The 24,286-nt window shown below is 39.8% G+C and overlaps 1 protein-coding gene across 1 annotated transcript in view; it reads left to right on the top strand.

Annotated features, from left to right (window-relative positions):
• Window positions 1-5,767: 5,767 nt before the first annotated feature.
• The window catches only part of uts2r (urotensin 2 receptor), a 47,156-nt gene continuing 28,637 nt past the window's right edge, over window positions 5,768-24,286 (top strand). The window contains exons 1-3 of the mRNA XM_083933199.1: window positions 5,768-6,207; window positions 7,424-8,147; window positions 9,737-10,115. Coding sequence (XP_083789325.1) covers window positions 7,434-8,147; window positions 9,737-10,114 — 1,092 coding nt within the window. The 5' untranslated portion in view covers window positions 5,768-6,207; window positions 7,424-7,433 and the 3' untranslated portion in view covers window position 10,115. The remainder of the gene's footprint in view (window positions 6,208-7,423; window positions 8,148-9,736; window positions 10,116-24,286) is intronic.

Below are 24,286 nucleotides of genomic sequence, written 5' to 3'. Positions count from 1 at the left end.
CAACCTGGAGGTTTATATACACGACATGAGCTGACAGCAGTGCTTTTATTTGTGTGGTGACACGATCTTTAATGGAACTGATCCATGTGGGAGGATTGACTGTGATTATCTGTCAGCGTAACGAATGAACTGTGACGGCTCTCCTTACTGGCTAACTAACACTTACATAAGTCCAGCTCTCATTTTTTTCCCTCTGGTGTTGTCTTTGTGTTTTCTGTCTGTTTTTGTGCCTTTGATGTGGCCAATAAGTCAGATCCAGTGATGAAGCTTTTGGCTTTATACAAACTGGAGGAAGAAAGCCTCATTTGGCTTTAATAACCCAGCTACAAAATAGACCGGACCAGCCTTAATAGGAGCCAGGCTTTCCACTCACCAATTTGTCCCGATGTTCACACTTTGCATAGAAAAAGAAAGATCAAGTCTCACTGTAGAAACATGAAGTGTTTATACTACGACTAATAATGCTAGAAAATGTGGGTCGGCCTTGTGGTTTGACACTGTGCACCTAGCTGAAGTACTAAATTGTACTATTTCAAGGTACTTGGACTTTTTTTTATTATATTATATTTTTTCCTCAACTCCATTTATCTGACAGCTATAGTCCCCTCAGCTCACCCCATTGAGACAGCGTGCTCCCTGCCAGTGCTATTTTCCAGCATCAGAGGACAGGAGGACGTGTTGTGGGAAAAACACAGAGCTGTAAACTCATTGATAAGAAAAGCCTCAAGACTATCGGCCTTGTCCTTAGTTGTCTGATCAGTATATAAGATGTGATGTGTTGTCATAGATTATACTATGGAAGCAGAGAAATGCTGTGCTTGCAATTATTTCTATAATGCAGTTATTGTTCTCTCGAGAAAGCAAGCTTATTTTTATCTCAAGGTAAAGAGAAATTAACTCATTATCACAAGAAAACAAAAGACTGTTACCTCTCATTACTAAGGAGCGCCATACACTGCGGTCAAGCTGGCCGTCGATCGCATCTCTGTAGTCAAGCCAGCCGACACCTTGAAAAACAAGGTAGATTATGAAAGTAAACCCGGAGGTCCTGAAACTTTTTTTGGCCAATGCGCCAAGCAAGCAATTTTCCATAACAAAGCTAAAGTTAGCTAGCTATGCTACCGTCACCTGGTAAGTTAAGTGACAACAGCACCAGCAGATGGAGCTCCGTCAGTTTCCCTCTTTAGCGTGATCCTTAGTGATCCTTTCCAGCTCCGGCCTCTTGTCGAAATATGATCACGTTCAAAATAAACAACATGAGGCCAAAACGCCAAATTTGAGTTTTTTTAAACAGTAGTCAAAAAACCAATTACCTTTCATGGTAGCTATGTAGATCTCTATGTCTAAGAGAAGATATTTTGAACAAGTCTGGGGCTCCTTTCTGGCCCTAATAGAGGTCATTTCTGACAAAAGTTTTACTGCCGCCTTGTATAATAATTGGTAGATTTAGATGCAAGTATACTCATTACACAAGTCACATGTTTTGTTGTTGTTGGTTTTGATTTGTGTTTATGTCTTTACTGAAGTGTTTCTGGGCTATATCTCATGTTGAAGCAGTATGGCTGCTTGCAGCTTGGGTTCATTTAAGGGGAGAAATGTCTATGTTTATGAACAAGGTTTATTATACTCCACTTAGTTTGATTGATAGAATATTTTTTTGTGTTTTCATTTTTTTTTAAAGGAGGTGAAAATGAAACATGTCTTTTGAATTTTTGGTGTTGTACCTCCCCAGGAAGAGAACAAGGAGAACTTGATTTTTAGCACTGCTCTTGTTCTCTTTGTCCTTGCTTTCATTTTGGGGATTTTGCTGTACCTTGGTTGAGTTTTCAATTTTTGACATGCATTAATTTTGAACTGTCTTATTTGTATTTCCCCATTACTCTAGTCATTTCTTCACCTCTCTGTCTGCTACTTTGACAAACTTTATTCTCTTCATCCACAGAACAATGGAGAGCAGACAGCAGTCAGCACTGTTCATCGCTTCGGAGTTTGGATGAATAATGCATGTTGTGCGCTCGCACAACATCAAATGGCACACAGAGCCAGGCACACCTGTCATTACACACACACACATACCATCATCAATGTTAGTGAGTGCACTTTGAAGATGCATTTATGCAATCAGTCAAGTTTACCACAAGCTTAAGGCTATTATGATAAAGTGTGTGATTTTCTGAACAGCTGATTGATGCATCTGCCCCTTAGCAACTGGCCTGGCGTTTAGTATGCTAAAAGATGATTAATACACTAATGCATGCAGACATGCACACACATATGCAACAGAGCTGTCAGTTTGGCCGGGATAATAATGTGCATTACCCTCTTTCCTTTTTTTCCCCCTTCTCTGTTTCTTTTCTCCACTCCCCTGTGTGCGTGTATGTGATGACTAATGAGTTGGAAGTGGGTGTCATCGTGTAAAATCTCTTGTGATTGCAGAAATCTGTGACAGCACTGCATTGCACTGCATCATTTACTGTGTAAGCAGCAGATACACAATCCTGACTGTAATCTTAACTTTCCAATCCTAACCCTTTTAAGTGCTTTTTAATATTATTTTAATTTTTGTTTTACTGCCTTTGATTTACTATTCATGCATTTGTCATATTGCTCATTTTATCCTTTTTAATTATCGGCTATTATATTCGTTCCGTTGTCTTTTTCGGATGTTATTCTTTTATATTTTTTTTCTCTGAAGCACTATGAATTGCTGTTTGTATAAATGGCTATATACGTAAATACATTGCCCTGCCTTGCCTTGTAGTAGCACTCATCAATGCTCCTTTAATCCCTTTACAGATAGCCTCTAATTAAATAATTAATAAAGATGACCTTTAGACACACACACACACACACACACACACACACACACACACGTGCAATGTCACCCCTGCTGTGATAAGATCCCACAGACAACCTATATAAATCCCGACTACATCCCACATAAACCCTCAGACGCACACACAAACATAGCCATACACACATAACAGTTAATAATTTATTTTTAATGGTTCGTAAGGAATGCAGAAAAAGAAGCCTGCCTGCGCTGCGACTGACATGTTTACACGTTACACCTGCTCGACTCTGATTCTTCGACACTTGATTAGGTCGTAAAAGCAAATGCATGTGATTTGTGTCTCTCCTGAGCATGTTAAGTGACTTCCAGCAACCATTTATCATTTCAGTCCTGATACCGATATGCTGTAGTTTTTTTTAATACTGCATCTGTGCCACTCACCACATGGCTGGTCTATTGTGAGGAGAACAAACAGGCACTATTGTTATAAATTAAATTCTGACCTGTGAGGTTAAAAGGTTACAGCTGAGAAGCATAAAAGGCCTGCCTGACTGTTCTGCATACAATCAGTCGGCCTGGAGCCCAGCTCTGATTAGATGAGGAGTATGACAGAATGGGAGGATAAAGCTGCAATCACATGAAGCTGAATAGTAAATAATTGTGATATAGCCAATTCATGCCGAATAATAGAAGAGAATAGAAATACTTTATTGATCCCAAACTGGGAAATTGCAGAAATGAGTTGCCACAGAACACTGTATATTTCCAATAACATCAAATAACTTTATCGGAAAAATCCTAATCTTATTACACCTATCTTTAACCAAATTAACTAAAATTGAGACATTTCAACATGCTGTTCTCTCTCTGACTCAACAAAGGTACAGTAAATGTTACAGTGCTGCATCCAGATGATGAAGGATCTCCATGTAATGCTCTTGTTTCAGAATCCCTGCTGGCAAAAACCACGACTTTCCACAGTGCCATGGTATCTCCTGGTCCCAGAGCAGATAAGGAGCCTGGCTCAATGACAGCGCTAGAAGTAATGAGCCTGTTAAGCCGTTTCTCTCTGGTCCGTTTCTTTTACAGCTGCAATTTGTCTGCATTAACAAACAAGCTAACATTAGCCAGGTTAAACCACAATATATTTTATGTCAGTGTTTCCTCTAGGATTTTTATCAGCACCAGGGGAAAAGGGTTTTCTTGTACCACCAGTCCACACATGCTGTGCCTCCACTACACACAGTCTGCAGGCCACAGACCCTCAGCCTACATAAACCCCAGCACCGGGGGTCTGATGACGGAGCGACCCTAGTCTTACTCCTTGCTGGATCAGCAAATTAGTTAATACCATTACACAGGACAGCTGCCAAACATAATCTTTGGGTCTGCCACTGCTAAAGGTATAACAGAAGCACAGCATGTGTAGACTCGGGTAGCTTTGTTGACATTAGCAGACTGCATTTCTAGACTAACATTAGCTAATGTTGCACACTGTTGGCTGTAGGGGAGCTGAACGGAGGCAAGGCACTCTGTTTTCCAGGTCAGAGTCCTTAACATAGTCAGTCTGTTATAGGCAACCGAGATGGTTGTGGAAGGTCTAATTTTTAAGTCAGGTTACAACATTTCCGCCTATTGGCAGTTCAAAACTATTAATACATGTAGAATGTAAAGGTTACACACAGAACATTTAAGGGTAATCAGGAGATCTCATATTTTTCTGCTTTTCTCCTCTAGACTTCTTATAGTAGAAGAACTGGATAACGCATTCAAAAATGGTTGGCTCTAACTGTTATTGGATGGAATGGATCAAATTCTGGTCATATAAATATTATTTTGGGAGGTTTATGATGCTCAAAAACATTATGTGTCATTTTACAGCCACTCCTTTTCTTATGATTGTGTATGGAAAATGGCCAGTGTTTGTAACGTAATGTCAAAAAAGCCTTTTGTGGTTGCAGTACCCTGAGCGGCAACTATGGCAAAATAGTTTCACAGCAAAGCTTCGTGCCTGGGGGCTTGATGCCCAAGCCATCAGGGATGATAGACACTGCCACTGACTACGCAACCTCGCACATAGAAAGGTAACCAATAAGTGTAAATTACAATGTAAATAAATTAAATAGAGCCAGTAGAATACAGCTATACATTTAAAAAAATTGGTTTGATATGATGAAAGTCTAAAAAATTCTGACTTTGACACATCTTTACCTCAGTTTGCACCATACAGCATTTCTTAACACTACATTTATATGCACTGATTTTCCCTCCAGAATTCACTTTAAGACGAGATCAAATGCCATCAGAATAATTTCAGAGGCTTTTCCCACTATTTTTCCTTTAAAATGCAAGCGTCAATGAGGAAAAGGACAGGCTAGAAAGACTTGTTTACACCTTTATCAATGCGTTGTCCCTCTTTAGCGTGCATGCACAGCAACAGAAGGCCAAACACATTGTTTAGCTTGGCTGCAGATGGTGTTTGATGACTGTGCTTATGTGAATTGCGGTAGTGGTAGGTGACATTGACCCTGACACTATCCATTTAAAATAATGGATACTGGATACACGATGGAGCAAATGGGCAATGTTGGCTTTGTCTTTTTAGCTTTTGATTTATATTGCATGTGTGTCAGCAGGGTTTTTCTGTCAGTGTGTAAGGTGTCTCAAGTACTGGCATTGCATATCAGTTTGTGGCAGACCGTTGGGTGGAAATAGATGGCACAGGGGTTTGAGAGAGGGAGAGAGAGAGCGAGAGAGAGAGAGAGAGAGAGAGAGAGAGAGAGAGCAGAACTCAATTCCTGCATACCTCTCTCACCCATTCTCTCCGTCTTCTCCCTCCCACTTTGGGCTTCTGAGCGAGAGCGCCTCACTAGCAGCATGCTCCTTCCTCTCTCTCTCTGTCTCTCTCGCTCCCTCTCTACCTCTGGCACTCTCTCTCACTCTCTCTCACTCTCTCTCAGTCAAAGGGGGAAATCTCCGTAACCAGCTGTAGCTGAACGTGATCCTCAGTTCTCATCATCATTTCATTGATGTTCTCTTGTTTTCTACATTTTGCCTTCTAAATTAAATTACTCTGCTGCCGATGTCACAGCTGACAGTTTTTGGGTGCTATCAAGGTGCACAAATGGTAGAGAGAATGGAAAAGAACTTTTAAGCTATCAGTATATCTTTCTTTTGAATCAATATACTTTGGATTGATTGCTTTTCAGAGGCTAGTCAACAATGGAGGGATTTTTGTTTATGTCCACCACTCGAGACTGCTGGATCTGGATTTTTCCTTCTTTCTTTTTTTCCACTTGCGTGTTCCACCTTCCAAATACTCTGTAGAATCTGTTGGGACATTTATGGAGTGTGAAATTTTTGCAGTAAGTGCGAAGTTTGGAGGAGCCAAGTGAGACAAAGAGGCAGTCCAGGTAAGGATGTATATATTCTAATTCACTTGCATGCTCAGTAAAGTGTGGACACCTGACCCTTACCCGACAGGTTGGGCTGGGTTTGGACAAATATTTCCAGTATTGTTTGGGTTGGGTTTTACCTACGTGATAGGTGCTACATGGTACTTTTCATGAAAATATAGCGTAAAAATAAATAAAAATGACAGACATACTGTCTGTTTTGGGAAACTAACAATTATGTGAAAGGTTAACTCAAACTCAGCAATTCACCTTCCATTATCAGCTTAGGGCTCAGGTAAGGTCGGGCGGAAGAAACAATGTCTGTTGAGTTATGACAGAAATATGAAGCCCTAGCTGCACTGTCTTAATCTTGACTTGACATTAGACTGGACAAAGTGAGACCTCTTTGAGTATAAAGTTTGCTGTTTTTCCTCAACAGTTGAATCAACACATTTGGCTCTTTTTCTGTAAATATGCCTGTGTGCGTGCATCGCAGAAGCTTGCATCATTGTGCCTGTATACTCTCAGTGAGGATGCATTTCAACATCAGCCCTTTGAAATTAATTCTGAAAACATAAATTATACTCTGGTAGAATGAGTATAAGTCAAATTTCTATCATTAATTCTTTTTGCTAATTTTAATAGCATTAAGCCATCAAAATGCAACCTTCAGAATATATTGCTGTCCTTTTGTTACTTTAATGCTTTCCAAACCTATCTTTGAACCTGGTTGTGGCAATTGCGTTCACATTCGGCTTCAGTTGCCATGTGAAAACTTTCAATTCAAATTGAATTGGATAAGCTCAGAGCTATTTTAAGAGCTGCTTTCTAAGGCATGAGTAAAATGAGGGATTTCCTTTTCCTCAAGATAGATGAGTTTGTCATGGTAGGTCTCTACCTCTGCAAACACGCAAGCAGTCAGTGGCACTTCATCTGAGAGATGCAGATTTTGGAAATTACTTTACTGGTAGAGATGAAGCCTGAAAAGAAGCTTTGCATTGAAAGCAAGCTCATTAAATGCTTTCCTAATGACTTTTTCTGTTACAAAAGGAGATTATGGATTAATTAAAACATGCCAATATAGATTCTGACTATAATAGCCTCCAGTATGTGAAATCCAATTCAATTAAATAATTGTCCATGAACCAGTCCAAGTTAGAAGACAAGGGTTTCTTACCAATAGTAATTTGTCTATATAGTTGACACCCTCACCCTTTACTTTTCTTTTTTCCAGGAATCGAGATATGACCACAGTGTCCATGGAACCTGTTGGAGTCCTTGTGGAAAGGGGTGCCAATGCCACCCTCCCCCCTCTGAACGCTCATGAGGACACAGCTGCCACCTTCACCATTGGCACCATCCTCTCCATCATGTGCTTTGTCGGAGTCTCAGGGAACATCTACACCCTGGTGGTCATGTGCCACTCCATGAAGACTGCAGCCTCGATGTACATCTACATCATTAACTTAGCTCTGGCAGATTTGCTGTATCTTCTCACCATACCTTTTGTAGTCTGCACACACTTCCTAAAGTGGTGGTACTTTGGAGACGTCGGGTGTCGGATTCTGATCAGCATGGACTTCCTAACCATGCATGCCAGTATCTTCACACTGACAATCATGAGCACGGAGCGCTACTTTGCCGTGCTCAAGCCACTCGACACTGTCAAGCGGTCTAAAAGTTACCGGAAGGCCATTGCTCTGTTGGTCTGGGTTGCATCTCTTATCCTCACCCTACCAATGATCGTGAGCATTCAGCTGATGACAGTGGGCACCAAGGCTATGTGTCTGCCCACGTTGTCAGCACTCTCCTACAAGATTTACATCTCCTTCCTGTTTTGCACTAGCATTGTGGCTCCTGGTCTGATCATTGGCTATCTTTACATCCAGCTTGCACGCACTTATTGGGTTTCACAGACGGAGACCTTCAAACAGACTAAGAAACTTCCCAATCAAAAGGTAAGTACATCACAAGGTAGTGTATTTCAAGGGTGTTTCAATAGTTGATTAGCTTGTTTTCTAATAGTGGGCTGTACTGCTCATCTTCAAAGATCTTCAAAGATGTATACAGTGAATATTTGTACGTATGTGCTCAGCCATATATGATAACCTATCAACAAACACTTCAATTACTCACTGTCATCACTGTTACAAAAACGGTTTTCTGATCTGGCACAAGATTTGGTTAGATTTAGTCACTGAAACTACTGGTTCAGGGTTATGGAAATATTACGTTTTGGTAAATATAACTACTTGGTTAAGATTAGGGAATGGTCATGGTTTAAAAAAACATGGACTGTTTGGCAAGGGACAAGAAACAAACAGTGGTCTCCTGTGTAAAAGCTTGACCATTTGTTGACACTTTCAACAACACCAACCTCCTCTCTTTGTCAACATGCGGACAGAGGACAGTCCCTCCAATTCAATCCATAGTTCCTGTGCCTCACGTCTTACCCAGTCTGTAACTCAGCTGGAGATGGAACCAGAACCATCAATGAGGTAGAGCCTGATGAATAGGCAGGACGTTGGGCAAGACGCTATTGTAACTAACCAGGACTCTTGATTCAGTCATACTCCTTATGGAAAGAGTACTAACTCCTGTGGGTGGTGTCCTATATCCTATAGCTCATTGGCTGGTGGCATTTTTTCTCATAGATACTGTATGATGTTCCGTTTGGGCAAGGGTTTGCCAACCAACCTGTCATCATAAAAGTATCATCATAGTTGCTATTTAAGAGTAAATTACTATAGCAACATCAGTTCGGCTCTCTGCTTGAAGCATTGCGTTGTCAATCCTCTCCCTGCTGCTGCAGGTTTTCTATTTCCCATGCCTGTCTTGCTTTCTGCTCCCGCTGAGACAAAACCCGTTCCAATTTGCCTCATAGCAGGGCTTAAGACGGGTTAATTTTGTCTTATCAGTGTGATTAACAATGTGGCAAATGCTGCCATTCAGTTGCAATAAAGACTATTCACAGGATTTACTAGTCCCTTGGAGCAAGAGAGAATGCAGACTGTCCAACTTTCAAAAGTACTGCAACTTGCTGAAGAATGATTCATACTCTCTTCCAGTATTGTGTGTGACTGTGGATCTCTTGCTTTGATCACAATAGGGCAAGAGAGGGTTTGACAAGCCATCCTTGGCTCTCATAGTACTGATCACTATGGGGGAATACTGGAGTAGGGCTCAATATACCTGATCAGATTGCATAGGTTTGTACAGACAACACCTGACATTTTGATAGGCCTCCATGGAAATGTTTAGTGCATGGAGCTCCACTGGAAGGCTCCGTTCATGTTAATAAAACTAAGGTTATCATATGTGACCATCATTGTAGTAGGGTATGTCCTCATTTGATCTTGTGAATTCAGCATTTTAATTTACAGAAAAGCTCTCAAAAAGACAAGATACCAGATAGAGTTTGTCTTCACTGTGATTATCTATGTGTAGTTGGGTGGTATACATGCATTCAGTTAATCTACTAATCAATCCACCACCTATGGTGCTTGGATGAATGATTTTTGTTTTTGGTTCAATTCTTTCCCTAAAGGTGCTGTACCTGATCTTCACGATTGTGCTCCTCTTCTGGGCATGTTTCTTGCCCTTCTGGATTTGGCAACTGCTGGGTCAGTTCCACCCCTCACTGTCCCTGTCCGCAAAAGCCAAACGCAACATCAACTACCTGACCACATGTCTGACATATTCCAACAGCTGCATTAACCCTTTTCTGTACACACTGCTCACCAAGAACTACAAGGAGTACCTGAGGAAGCACAAGCGGTCCTGGTCAGCTGGCAGCTACTTCAACAGGAGGAATCGCTTTCAGCGTTCACCACGCAGGTCGCCATCTTCCAGCAGTCAGCAGTGTACTGAGAGCTTTATGTTCACTCATACAGCCTCCCTGCGAGCACATAACAGCAGTTTGTAAGGTAGGAGCAATTTGCAGCTATTTTCCCATCTTTCTACTAACAACTACACATCAACAGCCTTGAAGCCATTGGTAGCTTTAGACTTGAGGCTTTTGTTAGGGTTTCCTATGAGAGGAAAGGCTTGTTCTGATGGGTTTTGTGATTACAGATGACTTTGATTTCTTGCCCTCTGAAAACGTGGCTGTTAAGTATCCTACTTCCTGGTATGCAGTGTAAATATGTTCGTATTGGACAAGTGTTGCCTCTCTCTAGTGTTGTGAGCTGGTGAAACATGTTCAGCAACAATACATAACTGATTGCTTGGGAAATTCAGAAGTTTCAGGAGATTAGAGAGATGAGATGTTTGTGCCAACCGTTTTCAGATAATTGTTTCTGTCCTTGAGGGACACAAAGCATGAGTAAAACAATCTCATATTTCATTTGGGCCATGAGATAGTTCCACCTATATGTATTTCAATGCAAAAACAATTCCTCTATTGAAAGAAAAGCGATCCATGTTCTTTTAAGTCTAAGCCTGTAACTCAGTCAAATATATCAAAAGATACATGGTCACTCCTGATTTCATAATGGTAGCATGATGCCACCAGGCTAATAATTTATCAAGAAATGGATCAGATGATGTACGGAAAAATTATTTATTACTATTTTGATAAACGATTAACCATTAAATTGTTTTTTTCATGCAAAGAAAAAAAGACTTCCACATTTTCTCAGTTTTTTTTTCATAAAATATATTTGGGTATTGGACTGACAAAACAAGATATTTAAAGAAATCACCCTTGTATTGATCAAACGATTAATCAAGTATATATTTTTCTCAATGACTTAATCAGTGGAAATTAACAGCCTGTAAAGTCTTAGTTGCAATATACACCATCTGGCACTTTACTGCATTGATTTTGGCCATATATTACATTGTAGCTTTATCTAACAGGTACACTTACTCACTTTTTAGGGCTTTCAACTGCATCCCATTGTCTTCTTTAAAAATAAGTGGAGAAGTAGGTTGGCCTCAGGGCTAAACAATTCATTGGTATCATATCATACCCAGCTGTAGCTAATAAGGATTAATTGTGAGTGGTAAAAAAAAAAACATGCTCTTGAGTTTAGTCTGGTTATGGGCTCTGCATGCTGATTATATTTACATTTGGCAAAAGATGGTTTTGTGGAAGAGGAAAACTTTATATTTAAAAAACTATTTTGTGCCTTTTTTTCTGTTCATGAAATATCAACAGAATGACAGGTCTTTCTCTACATGAATGAATCTAGGAAACATAATGTCTATTTTTAGAGTAAGATAGCAGATAGCTCTGTACTTGTCAAGTGTAAGAGTGAGTTGTTGGAACATGTCAGTTACCATTTTAGGCCCACTATCATTCTGAGCTTGTCATGGTAAAAGCTCTGGGACATCTGGGATTCAGGGTTGTGAAGTTGTCTGTCCTCAGCCTGGGAAGCTAAAGTTAGCATTAGCGTAAACAGCTACAGGGTTGTCAGTCGAAATTGAATATTTTCATATGCCATAGCAATTTAAATGTAATCATAACGAGCAAGCTATTTACTGTAGCTGTTATTGATACAATGTAAATGTTGCACCATTTTTGAATTTCATAATTATATTCTAATAATATTCAGTTATGTAAGTTGCATGTTTAGTTAGTAATTCACAGAAAAATTACAATTTAAATTACAAAGACAGACTGGTCATGAAATTTTCAGTTCAATATGATCATTACAAACTGCTCCACTTTCATGCTCGTATATTGAACTATATCGATTGTCTTGTTGAATACTTTTGTGCAGTGATACCATTGTTTTGTATTTCTGAATATTTCTAGTTTCTAAAAATATAAAATACATTATTCATTGAACGCTTTATTCTACATACACAATATCACAATGTACAGTAATGTAGCTGTAGATTTTATAGCTTGACTTTACCTCTCAATTATTTTGAGTATTATCCATGGAATTTCTATTTCCTCAAGATCGCTATAAAGTTACTCTATGACTGAAAACTATCCTTTATAGCTCTTGTTTGTATTGCCTCAAGGAGCCTTCATCTCTGGTATAGTCATATCTATATTTTTGTCAGATTCTGCTTTATTTTGATTTTATCTCTTCTTTTACAATACTTTTAATATATCCAAGTACTGAATGATGGCTCTTGTGTGGAATCTGTATTAGGGCTGAAACAAATAATCAAGTTACTTGAGTTACTCAAGTTACTCGATTACAAAATGCATCAAGGCAAAATCTCTGCCTTGATGATTAGTTCAATTCCTATCTCGCGCATTATGCAGCCTGTTCAGCGCAGGGATCGTTGTTCCACATGAACCATTTTTGTGGATGCACACCACTACATCTGGAACAGGCAGATGATAATTTCACGGTTACGGTAAACAGGAAGAGAGCGACTCACTCTTCCTGATAATATCTATCGTTAATTAATGTTCTAAATAAATCTATTTGTCTTTGAAACCTGTTTGTGTAAACACGTGTGTCAGGTAGAATTTTAATGCAACACTTAGAATTGCTTAAATAGTGAACCTATTCATGGTAAATTGAAAGTGTATTGCCTTAACAAACACACACACATATCTTGTCTCTCTCTCTGTCTTTCCCTCACGCACACAGGCACTCAAACACAAACACACACACACCCCTGTTAGATTACCACACCAAACAGGCATACCCCAGACATTATTATACGCAAATTATAATACATTTTTACGCAAAATTCTCACATATATTTCTTTATCCGATTACTCGCTTAATCTATGGAATAATCGGCAGAATGCTTAATTACAAAAATATGCAATAGCTGCAGCCCTTATCTGTATCAAGTTTAATTATATACTGTATATGTTTGCACTATCACCAAATGTCCAATATTATGTGTATTTATGTATGTGTCTGGCAGTCTGCACAACATTAGAAGGGTTTTGAATGTTGGTCGCAAATGTTCCGTGCAGAGGACTGATTCATAGGGCAACAGAGAGTGAAGAGCAGGATGAGAAGAAAAGGGGTTGGGGCTGCAGGATGCGCACGCACGCACGCACGCACGCACGCACGCACGCACGCACGCACGCACGCACGCACGCACGCACGCACGCACGCACGCACGCACGCACGCACGCACGCACACACACACACACACACACACACACACACACACACACACACACACACACACACACACACACACACACACACACACACACACACACACACACACACACACACACACACACACACACACACACACACACACACACACACACTTGCCACTATTTTGCCACTTTGAGCGTTTGGTTGCTTACTCATATATCTGTCACCCAGGAGAAAACCCAGCTGACATACAACATAAAGGATTTCTTTGTATTTTGTAGAAGATAACATCTGCTAGATACATAAATAAAATGAATGGACCATAATTAAATCCAGATTGGCACAGCAGGATATTATTTGCTGAGTGTCTTTCCAATAACCTCTCAAATAATTTTAGACTATTCTTATTTTTCACCCATAACGGAAAAATCCAATATTAACAAGCCAATTCATAACTTTGCACTCAGCTAATAATGCTTTACCCTTGATGACTATGTAGTGTGTGTGTCCAGGCTGCCCGCAGAGACATGGCAGCAGCGAGTCATATATTACTGCTCTGCCTCGGAATACAATGTGCTGAGTGACGCAGACCATAATTCACAAGGGCAGAGAATATGGCTCCATATTTGTGCCTGCCATAGAAGACACAGACACATGCACATAGTATGTCCCCAATACCCTCACCACCACTGATAGGAATAACAATTCTGTCATTAAATTACAGTTACTAGTCCTAGTAAAGCTTTTGCTTAGTGCTGTGCTGGTGGAGGTAGAGGTGATTAGCATCCAGCAAAAGAGGAAAAATGCTAATGAGAAATATACCTCCCGCACCTTCAATGGGTTGTCTTAAGCTGCGTTCTGACCGGATGTGATAGATGCGATGAAATAACAATAAAAGCGAGGAATGCACTGCTTGATCATATTTGAACCATCGCGCCAATTACGCATTCTGAGCATCGGAAAGCCAAATGAGGCATACGAGGTAGTTAGGTAGAAGCCGAGGCGGCTAGCTAACTAAAGCTTGGCTCCGACTCAACCTGCAGCTATACCCTACTCTGCTGTTATGCTAAATGGGAAGTAATGCTAGTGCTAACCAGGGATCTGAATGCTTCTAAAAGAACATAAATGAGCTCTCAGATGAAGTGTCTGGCTCTTTAAAGAGTCTTGAAATCACGTCTGTTGACTTTGTATGCAATCGCGCTGCTTCTATTGTATCTTTCGCAAATGGTCTGAACGCACATTTGGGTGACAGTTAAACAGAGTGCTTTTTACCGGCAGCTTTTTGTAATTGTTTTTAATGAGTAACGCTTTTTGCTTGCTGCTTTTGTGTTTCTGACATAGACTGTATAATAAAGACGAACAAAGCATCCAGATCTGAAAAGTGAAGCCAATGCGGAAGTGCCATAAACCTACATCCTTTTTTATCATTTCCAGCAGGCAGCGACTCCAAATTTATAAAATAAGTCAGTCAGTATAGAAGTTAATGAGAAAATGACTATACTTCACACTTGATTTATATCCTCGGGCCTGAGGCTGCTGAAGCCCCGTTCCTTTGTCCGGTTAAAAAAACAACATGGCAACAGCCCAAAAATTCCTGGCTTCAAAAGGGTAGTCCACAAACCAATGGGTGACGTCTTGGTAGCATCAAACATCTCTTACATAAAGTCTGTGGTTGCTGAGCATGCTTTCCTGCTCTATGGCATTTTTTGCAGGTACACCCTGAATATTTTGAGTTGAAAAAACTTAAACTCAGAGCAAAAAAAGCTTCTTTTTTCAAATTGTCCAATCGGATTAACTTTGAGGTGGTTGCCTAGCAAATAATAAAAAAAAAAGACTCAGCAAGGTGCCTTTTTTTTTTTTAAATTGTAGGCTTCAACAAAAAAGGCAGTGGGCTCGATTAAGTTACCAGCTAATGTCAGGCTAGCTGTCGATATTCAGGCCAGCTGCTTTTGTTTTTCCAGTTTCTATTCTGTTTTTCTAGCAAGTTAAATACAGCAGATGTGACGTGTGGGCATGGAGGCTTTGGAGGTCTTAAAGCATCTCTAATGGAGCTGTGCTGGTTGACAAGTAATGAGTAATGTAATTAATACCTTGGCTGACCCTGTATTAATTTTGGTTTTTCAATGAGAAATATGAAATTTTGTATCGATTACTTTTATAGCACTGCTGATTTTCTGAAATTGCATGAGTCCCATATAAACTAAATATGCAAAATTGCAGCAGAGGCAGACATGCAGGACCTGTTGCATAGCTTATTAACCACTCTGAAGGTCGTGACTCAGCCCAATCTCTCTTCTAAGCAATCAGTCTGGCCAAATGTGCTTTGATTGAAAACAACAAGGGGGAAACAATAATTGCTCTTTTAATTTACAGATAACAATATGCCGTATAATATTTTAATGACAAGATATAAACGGTTTAAGTGGCCTGGATGAAACACATTGTGATTTAAGTATCTCAAACACAACAACCCACCAGCTGGAAAATCATCTCATTTGTTTTTATAGTCGGGGACATGAGGGGGAAAACAAGGAAGCCATGGTATCACACTGAGAGTGGGGATTGATTTTATATCATCTCACTGTAGAATTACGGCCACTGCAGTTAAATGACCCAAGGAGACAGCAGCAAAGATAAGACTGGATTCTTTGTGCATGAAGCTATAGTATAATTTGCTCTTTCTCTGCAATGAAATAATGATTATTATCATTAGCTCTTTATGATAGATAAATGTTTAGCTGACTAATAAAAATGTATAAAACCAGGCAAAATCTTATCTAATTCCACTCTCACATTGTACTCATTATTCATTTCTGATCCCTGGATAGCAGCAGCTTCCCCTCTCTTCCTACTTCATACTTAGCTCTGCTGATTTGGTGACTACTGGAAAATGGTGCATATAGAGACTGGCACAGGGAGACTCATTTTACCACAGCAGGTTTAGAATTTCAGTTTTGTATTAAATGAGATCAATGGGTCATGAAAATTGAATTGTATATTTTACTCTACTCTCTTAAAAATTTTAAAAACGTACGCCTGTCTTTGTTTTTATTGCTTTTCACTTTTTTCATTGTCCTAAGTGGAGTTTTGTAAATCAGCCCCTAATACATCTTTGTGCTAAATGCTCACCCATAAATGTTTCCTGAGTCTACGTAGTGACAGCTGCCTGGCATGCTACGTGGAAATGCCCTAACAACTAATGAACGCTGATAGGATTGCGTTTTTAGTGCAACACAGGCCACACCAGGATGCAGCCAGTGGGCACAGGAAATCGTAGGAGCCAGGCATTTTTTTGCAGTTACTGTGGAAAACATAGCCCAGTTTTATGAGGCTGTGGTTTAATATTCACTGCATCAGCAAGGGCATATGGAATCTCCCCTCCACCAGGCTTAATTATTACATACATTTAAAGGATGAATATCTAACGGTGACGGGGTCATTAAAGATGGTGCATGTCTGGTCTGTGAAGGAATGATTATTTCAAGCCCCCACTTCAGTTTCTTTGGTATAGCCCGTTCCCATCAATGTGCACTGGTATAAAAATTACAATTATCTACAAAATAAAAGGCTTATAAGAGCAGAGTCTGGATAAAAGCCCTAGCCTGGGCTATAGTGACAAACAGATATAATAATATTCACATAATATATATATATGTTTATAAATAACCCCTTATGTAAGTAACATGTTCATAAACACAGTAATATATCACAGATTTTCATTGTCATAGTGACATGTCAAAATGTGCGCCCTTTTCCTCCCAAACAAGGAGAGGAAATTAGTCAGCAAAGGACATGGGGCTTTTAAGAAAAGAGCACATTTTTCAGTAATATTTCTCTCTATGTCAGCTGTGCCTGAAACAAAAAGGGGAATAAAATGCTGAATTAAACCTGAGAAGGCTGAGGCCTATGCGACCACGGAACATAGGGATTACCCCGTCACCAGCACTCGTAGTGTTGTTAACACCAGTGTCCAGCCACGGTGGTGTCACAGAAGCTAGTGCACAGTATTCTGTTCTAACCCCAAGGTGAGTGTGAGCTAACCCATAATAACACTGTTAGCTCTGTCACCACTTTTGCCATTTGTTGTTAGCACAAGCGCAAAAATGTTGGTGCCTGTGAATTTTCAGACGACATAAAAGAAAAGATTGCCAAAGCAAACCTCAAACTAAAATTGAATGTAAAAGATAAACTCAAGTATTGTACCTTTAACTGTAGTTTTAATGTGTTCTTACCTTTTAGCCATGCTAGCGCTTTATGTTTGTATATATATATATATATATATATATATATATATACATGGCAGTTTTTGGTAAAATATCTTAACGAATATGAGATGGGTTGCCGTGAAATGGCATCTACAAGCAGCTATGCACAAATCTTGCCCCATAAATTCCATAAAGATCAAATGAGAGAAGCCTTGACCGCTATCAGAGCTGGCCTTGACATAATCATTCCTTCACAGACCAGACATGCGCCATCTTTAATTATAATTGCTCTAATCCCATGTCTAGAGCTGCACACTTTAAAGCCATCCTTTTCTATCACAGGCCGTGCCAGAGCATGTTATAGAAATATTGATAGAGGACTCATTAACTTGGTTATCATCTCATAGCTTTTTTCCCATAGAGCTTCCATCTCAGCTGCCAAATGAAATAGAAGTTGGACTGAGGGTTTCCTGGCAGAATTGAGTAGAGGTCACCTCTGTAAAGGTCATCCTGAAAACACACACTAACTCATTCGTTTTCGATCATGATGGTGAAAGGACTATTGATTTCCCAGCCATATATCTGAGAGCTGATTACATTGACTCGGCTCATTTTGGGAATTGGAAATGGATGGTGTTGTTCTCCTTTCCTCATAGGTGATAGGAAGCTTTGCCTGTAACTATAAACCGTATTGTTTGAAAAAGTCCATAGTATGATCAATAAGCACCATGACTCACCCTCCACTGCTGTTCTACAAGTTTATAGAGAATGGGATTGATCGAGGGCTCCCTTAGCAGGGTTCACGTTAATGTTGCAACCCACATTTAGAAAGATTAAATTATAGCACATACATTTTAGCACTCAGGAGCTCATAGGTCACATTTTTCTTTTTTTTCTACTCCCTAATGCGAGTTTGGCATGAATGACAGTTTGTGCAGGGTTAAGCAAAGTAAGCAGACATCAAGTGTTGATAATTGATAAGAAACTTCCGCTGGTGACTGATCTTGATAGGCAAGATGTCAGAGTTATGAAACCCGTAGACAGCAATTTCCTCTCATGTGGTTTATGCAGTGTACAGACCAACCTGTGCGCAGTTTGAATTGTTATCATTCAGTTTCCAATTGCAATCTGCTCCCTGGCTCAGACATAGCTGAGCAAACGGTTGAGTACTCTGCATGGCAAGATTTACCTTGAAGGGGGCTAGGGGTTAAATGTGTTGTTGGGACCCCATTGATGTCCCCTACCTCCCATTCCCTGTGCATTTTGTAAACACCCTGTTAGACTGTGCACTATACATGGAAGCTTAGTTACAGTCCCTGAACTATTGGCTCTGGGTTTTTGTGTTAGTTTAAGGCAATACACATATTTATTATTCAACCAGGGTCCTAGTCTTGTAGGCTAATGGTAGCCATTCAGGATTCAGGAGCTCAGGAACCACAATTTTGACTAAACAAGGATATGACAGCAATTCATTTTTCATAAATTAGCTACTGGATTAGCTATTGTAGCTAACTACATGGTGATTTTCTAGGGCAATTTACAGGCTTACCGAGCTATCTATCAATTTGCAGTAATTAGATTACTTACCATTTCATTTAACACAATTTCAACAGAGGCAAAGCATACATACTGAAACAAGACTAAGATCCTACAGTCATGCACGCAGGCTAGCATGACTGTAGAAGCTACACGTTGTCTATTGGAAACCACAGCAAGTTCAGCGTCACGCACTGCTCATGTGGACAGTCCGGCCCGGATCCAGGTTAAAAACATATTGAAATGTTTCTTTAAAACAAAACGGCACCCTTCATCAACAACATTATGAACGAATGCATGGCCTGTTGTAGTTAGTATTTTACTTTTACTGGTGCGAAGTCTGAAAAATGGACATTCAATGGAATTGCACACAGCTTAAAACTTTTGGGATCGCTGGGGGGCAGACCCCGGGGGCACTTGCCTACTTTGCCCAGTTGGTAATCCGGCCTTGGTTAATATCAGTCAGAAAGATAAGGCTGCTGTATAAACCGGCCTTACTTTACCCAGACCATACTGAACCGTAATGGAAAAACTTACTGCAGTGTGACGGCATGGGTACATATGGCACACTAATGCAGAGGGGGGGGTAATATATTAGACTTCTAGCTGCTGGTTCTTTTCCACAAAATAAAAAGAAGGCTAGGGGGCACAGTGGCTAAAGTGATAGCATACCGTTTCTTTAGAACTTTAAACCCTGGTTTTCAGGTCGCATGCAAAATGCTTCAAGTGTTACAGGCTGCTTCTATGAGGATTTATAGCTTCTGGATTTGGAAAAAGAAGGAAAACAGGGATAGTTGTGAAGAGAGGAAAGATAGAAGGTCAAAGTAAGGTATGCATTTTAACACAAGGAAAAGGACCGGTGAGCTGCTTCTTTTATTTGTTCTGCTGTAATAGTTTCATGAAAAAGAGCAATGTAAAGTTAGAAGAGGGGGCAAAAATAGATTCAGTGAAAAGACAAGAAAATACATGGAATATGAGTGTGAGTGAAAAACAGAAAAGCCGTCATGCTATACACTGATTTAGACTTTTGAGTGATGGAGCTAAGGACAATATGGATTAGGATTGTCTAAAAGTATTGGTGCGTCCATGCGTGTGTGTGTGTGTGTGCGTGTGCCTGTGCCTGTGCGTGTGCGTGTGTGCGTGTGTTGAGCGATGTGACTGACCCAGGACAGCTGTGTGTGTTTATAGTCCTCAGGTCCTCGGTTGCACACGCTTGTAAATACTTATCCTCTGACCCTGAACAAAACTGCCTGGCATCTGCACACAATTTGGCACCCCAGTCTAAGAAGGGGTTAAGGAACACTTACACAAGCAACACCGAGACATTAAAAAATCTGCCCTGCACCATCCCCATTAATCCATGTCTCATCATACTGAACTTCTCTAAATCCTGCAGCTGGCTTTTGTCATGTCCTCACCTCCTGCTGTTTCCCCTTGTGCTCCTGTGGTGCTCTAATAATGGAAATGTTTGTAAATTTTTGCAGAAGAAGCAGAAGATACAGCTCAGTGGAAGGTGTTAGACAGAATGTTCCAATGCAGGGGACCGTGACAGAAATTTAGCATTTTAACTGTTTTTTTCTTTTCTTTTGTGGGGTTTAGGGTGGGGGGTGCTTTGCTCTCCCTCACTTACTGCTAAAACAGAATTTGTATGTTGAGCTGTGGAGATTTTGGCTGCAGTGGTGTCAATTAATGTGAATTATTGTTGCACCTTATAACTGCAGTAAATGGAATAGCAGAGCCGTCAGTTTTTCATGTTCAGGCCGACACTCTGGGATGGATGCCGACCTTGTAAAATGAGTGATATACCTTTTAAAACAACTGAATAGGATTGATTGGGCAGTAGTCCCCTGACAGGAAAAATTTGTTACATCCAGTCTCATCTCCTGGTTGCTGCTGGATGATTCTGCAAAACCCTAGATAGTGGGAAAGTTTTAACATTATGGCTGTTTAATTATGAGGAAAAAAATGTCCTCTTTATTTTGATCAATATTGGTATCATGATTTTGATGAGTCATGATTTTTTTCATGCAGTTATAAAACCCTTTTAGTAACTTAAGTTTTCATATTATACAGTATTTCACAGTATAATAAACCGAAACCCCTATTAATACATGTAAGGGACCCAAGGACACAATATAGTTTTATGTAACAAAGTCAATGATTTTTTGTCGTTGTAGTTGTTGTTGTTGTTGCTCAGTACATTTTTGACATAACTAAGGTACACAATAAAATTGAATTGAATTGACAAGGCCACATCAACATTCTTATATCCTTGAAAGACTGACATTTTTCTCAGCTGTTCTTGTACAGATACTTACAATTTAAAACTGTGAGGAACCATTGTTCTCATATAAATGTTGTACTTCCCACAACATGCAGTAAATGCAGTAGAAATGCTGAAATGCTTAATGATCTGCGAAGCCTAATATATCCCATAAAAAGTATGGCATTCCTAGTCGTGAAAGTAGCCGTATATGTGTTTACATAGCCATCCACCATGCTAACATCAGCACTGGAAATAAAGATGGCTGTGTCTGGGTTTTGGTTGTTAACAGGAAGTATGGATTTAAGTGAGTCAGCCGTGGGCTTCTGCGGTTTTTAAGTCTATATTTATTGGTACCATTAAGACTATGCTGAATAAGCTATTAGAATGTTTTCTTTATAATGTACCTATGGATGCACACATCATCACTGGATTACTTTGATACTTAAAAAAACATAAAGATGTAAGGATTCACAAAGAAGTTATGAAGTTATGGTTTCTAAATAGGCTTGCTGTGGTAGTCAGTGTTACGGGTTTGGGCATACACCAATTACATTACTTGCCAACTGCCCCCAACATCTTTTATTAAAAAAATATTAATAATAACGGTGTCACTTTTTCCAGTAACAAGTAATCTAGTTGATTACTCTTCCCATCATTGGAACATTACCATTACTGCCAAAAAATGTGGCGCATTACTACAATTTTGGGCGGCGTGGTGGTTAGCACTGTTGCCTCACAGCGAGAGGGTTCCAGGTTTGAATCCGGGCTGGGTTTTCTCCAGGTTCTCCCGTTTCCTCACACTGTCCAAAGACATGCACGTGTTGCGTTAATTGATGACTCTAAATTGCCCGTAGGTGTTAGTGTGGATGGTTGTCTGTCTTTGTTTATCTCTACGTGCCCTGTGATAGACTGGCGTCCTGTCCAGGGTGTACCCCGCCTCACGCCCAATGTCAGCTGAGATCAGCTCCAGCCCCCTGTGACCCGTATAGGGACAAGCGGTTGAAGATAGATGGATTACTATAATTTGAATCTGTTTTCACTAGATCTCTTAGCCGAGCAGCAAAGACTGTTCCTCCTTGGTGAGGGCGGACGAGACAACTGCATAAAGTATAGTGATTCGCTGATGTAGAGTAAAATTTCGTGGTAAGCCAATCAGAGGTAGAGTTTGGCGGGTGTTGTCACAAAAACGAAAGCATGCATGGTTGCACACACAACAAAATTGTCTCTTCTCCGTTGTTGGTGAATTTGTAGTTACAAAGTTTTGGGTCAGAATAGCGAGCCCAGGTTATCCCAAAGTAGCCTTCTTGAACTGTAAGTATAACCACTACTTTTCCTTACATGTAATTAAAGGAACAAATGTATATATGAAATGCACTTTATGTCCTGTAATGCCCCTGCTTTTGCACGTCGGTTTTTCATGCAATTCCAGTGTGATTTCTCTCAATATAATATAATAAATATCAAAAGTTCACAAACATCTATTGTGTGATTTTTATTGATGCACTATGTAAGCATAGTAATTATAATACCTACAATAATACATGAAATTTGATTGCTAACTAGTCTAATAATGTATTGTAATAAGTGTCCATTTAATTATGATATTCCGATTTATTATAAATAATTCAACATGCACATGTCTTTGTCAGGCCTGGCGAAATTAGGACTCAGATGCAGTCGGAGAACGAGTATGACAGGCTTTTATTCTGAAGCACTTGTATCTCCTTCAGAGGAAGTGACAACAAAACGGCTTTAAAACTCTACCTCGTCAACAGACAGAGGAAAGACAAGAAAACAATAAACAGGGCTAGAAACTGAAAGTCGCTCCCGAAGGAGGTGAAACCAAAAACACTACACTGGTCTAATAATGAATAAACTAAGAAAAGTTACACCAACAGAAAATCACTCTCGAGGAGGAAAAGGACAAAAGGCTATTAAATTATATAATAAGAATAATTACAAAATCAAAGCACTCCACAAGGAGGGAGGAACAAAACAAAAGGCTATGGCTTTCTAGAAAACAAAGGGTTCACAACTAACCAAAAAACTTTATCAAAAATCAAAATCACTCTTCTTCAGAGGTATACAAGGAAACAGAAAAACAAGCAAGGCAATACTTATCAATTTTACAAAGGCAACTCTGTGGCCAGGCTGTGAAATGCTGGAGCTTCATGACAAGACGAAATACTCTGGCGACGTGACAGGGGAAGACAAGGACAATATATACACCAGGGAAGGGAGCACAGGTGGAAACAATCAGGGATTAGGGAAGACACCAGACCGGTGACACAAGAGGAAGGGCAAGTGACCTGAAACGAGAGGAGAGTTACTTTTCAAAATAAAACCATGAAATTCACAAGACAAAAAGCCCAAGACAGGACATTCCTCACCGCGGTGTGACAGTATTTAAGTTCAGTTAAAGAGGGGTGGAGCTGGGATCCAAATTCTCATGACACATTTGGGCAAAATTTACTTGAATGTAACGCAATAGTTACTTTCCATCGTAATTAGTTACTTTTGTAATTTGTAAATCAGTAAATAATTCAGTTACTTTTTGGGAGAAGTAACAAGTAACTCTAATTACTTTTTAAAGTAACATGCCCAACACTGTTGGTGACGGTATAATGTTAAATTAGCATTGAGCGTTGCTATTGTTTCATGTGAGAAAGAATCATATGGCCGACACGGTTTCCAGGGCACCATCAAATCTAAAATATAAAGTCTGGAAGGAATTTTGATTCCAAAAGAAGGAAGGAAAACTTGATAAAAATGCCATTTGTAACGTCTATAGGAGAACAGCTATAAAGTACAGTGTCAGCACGACGACTCTTGTAAGCTACATGGGTGACAAGGATTACGTGGATGCTAGTAACGTAACAGCTAGCACAAAGACAATCATCTTTAAACCTTTTTCCTGCTACAACTTAGCCGCTGTTCGGTGAGGTCTAAGGTAATCACACACGACACAATAATCATCAGAGATATGATAAGTGAAAGTCATACTCAATCTAAAATGATGTGTATCTGTAAATTCAGATTTGAGTTGAGACTTAAGA

This window comes from Echiichthys vipera (genome assembly GCF_963691815.1).
Source record: "Echiichthys vipera genome assembly, chromosome: 18".
Taxonomy (NCBI): domain Eukaryota; kingdom Metazoa; phylum Chordata; class Actinopteri; order Perciformes; family Trachinidae; genus Echiichthys; species Echiichthys vipera.
This window is presented reverse-complemented; position numbering and strand designations above follow the sequence as displayed.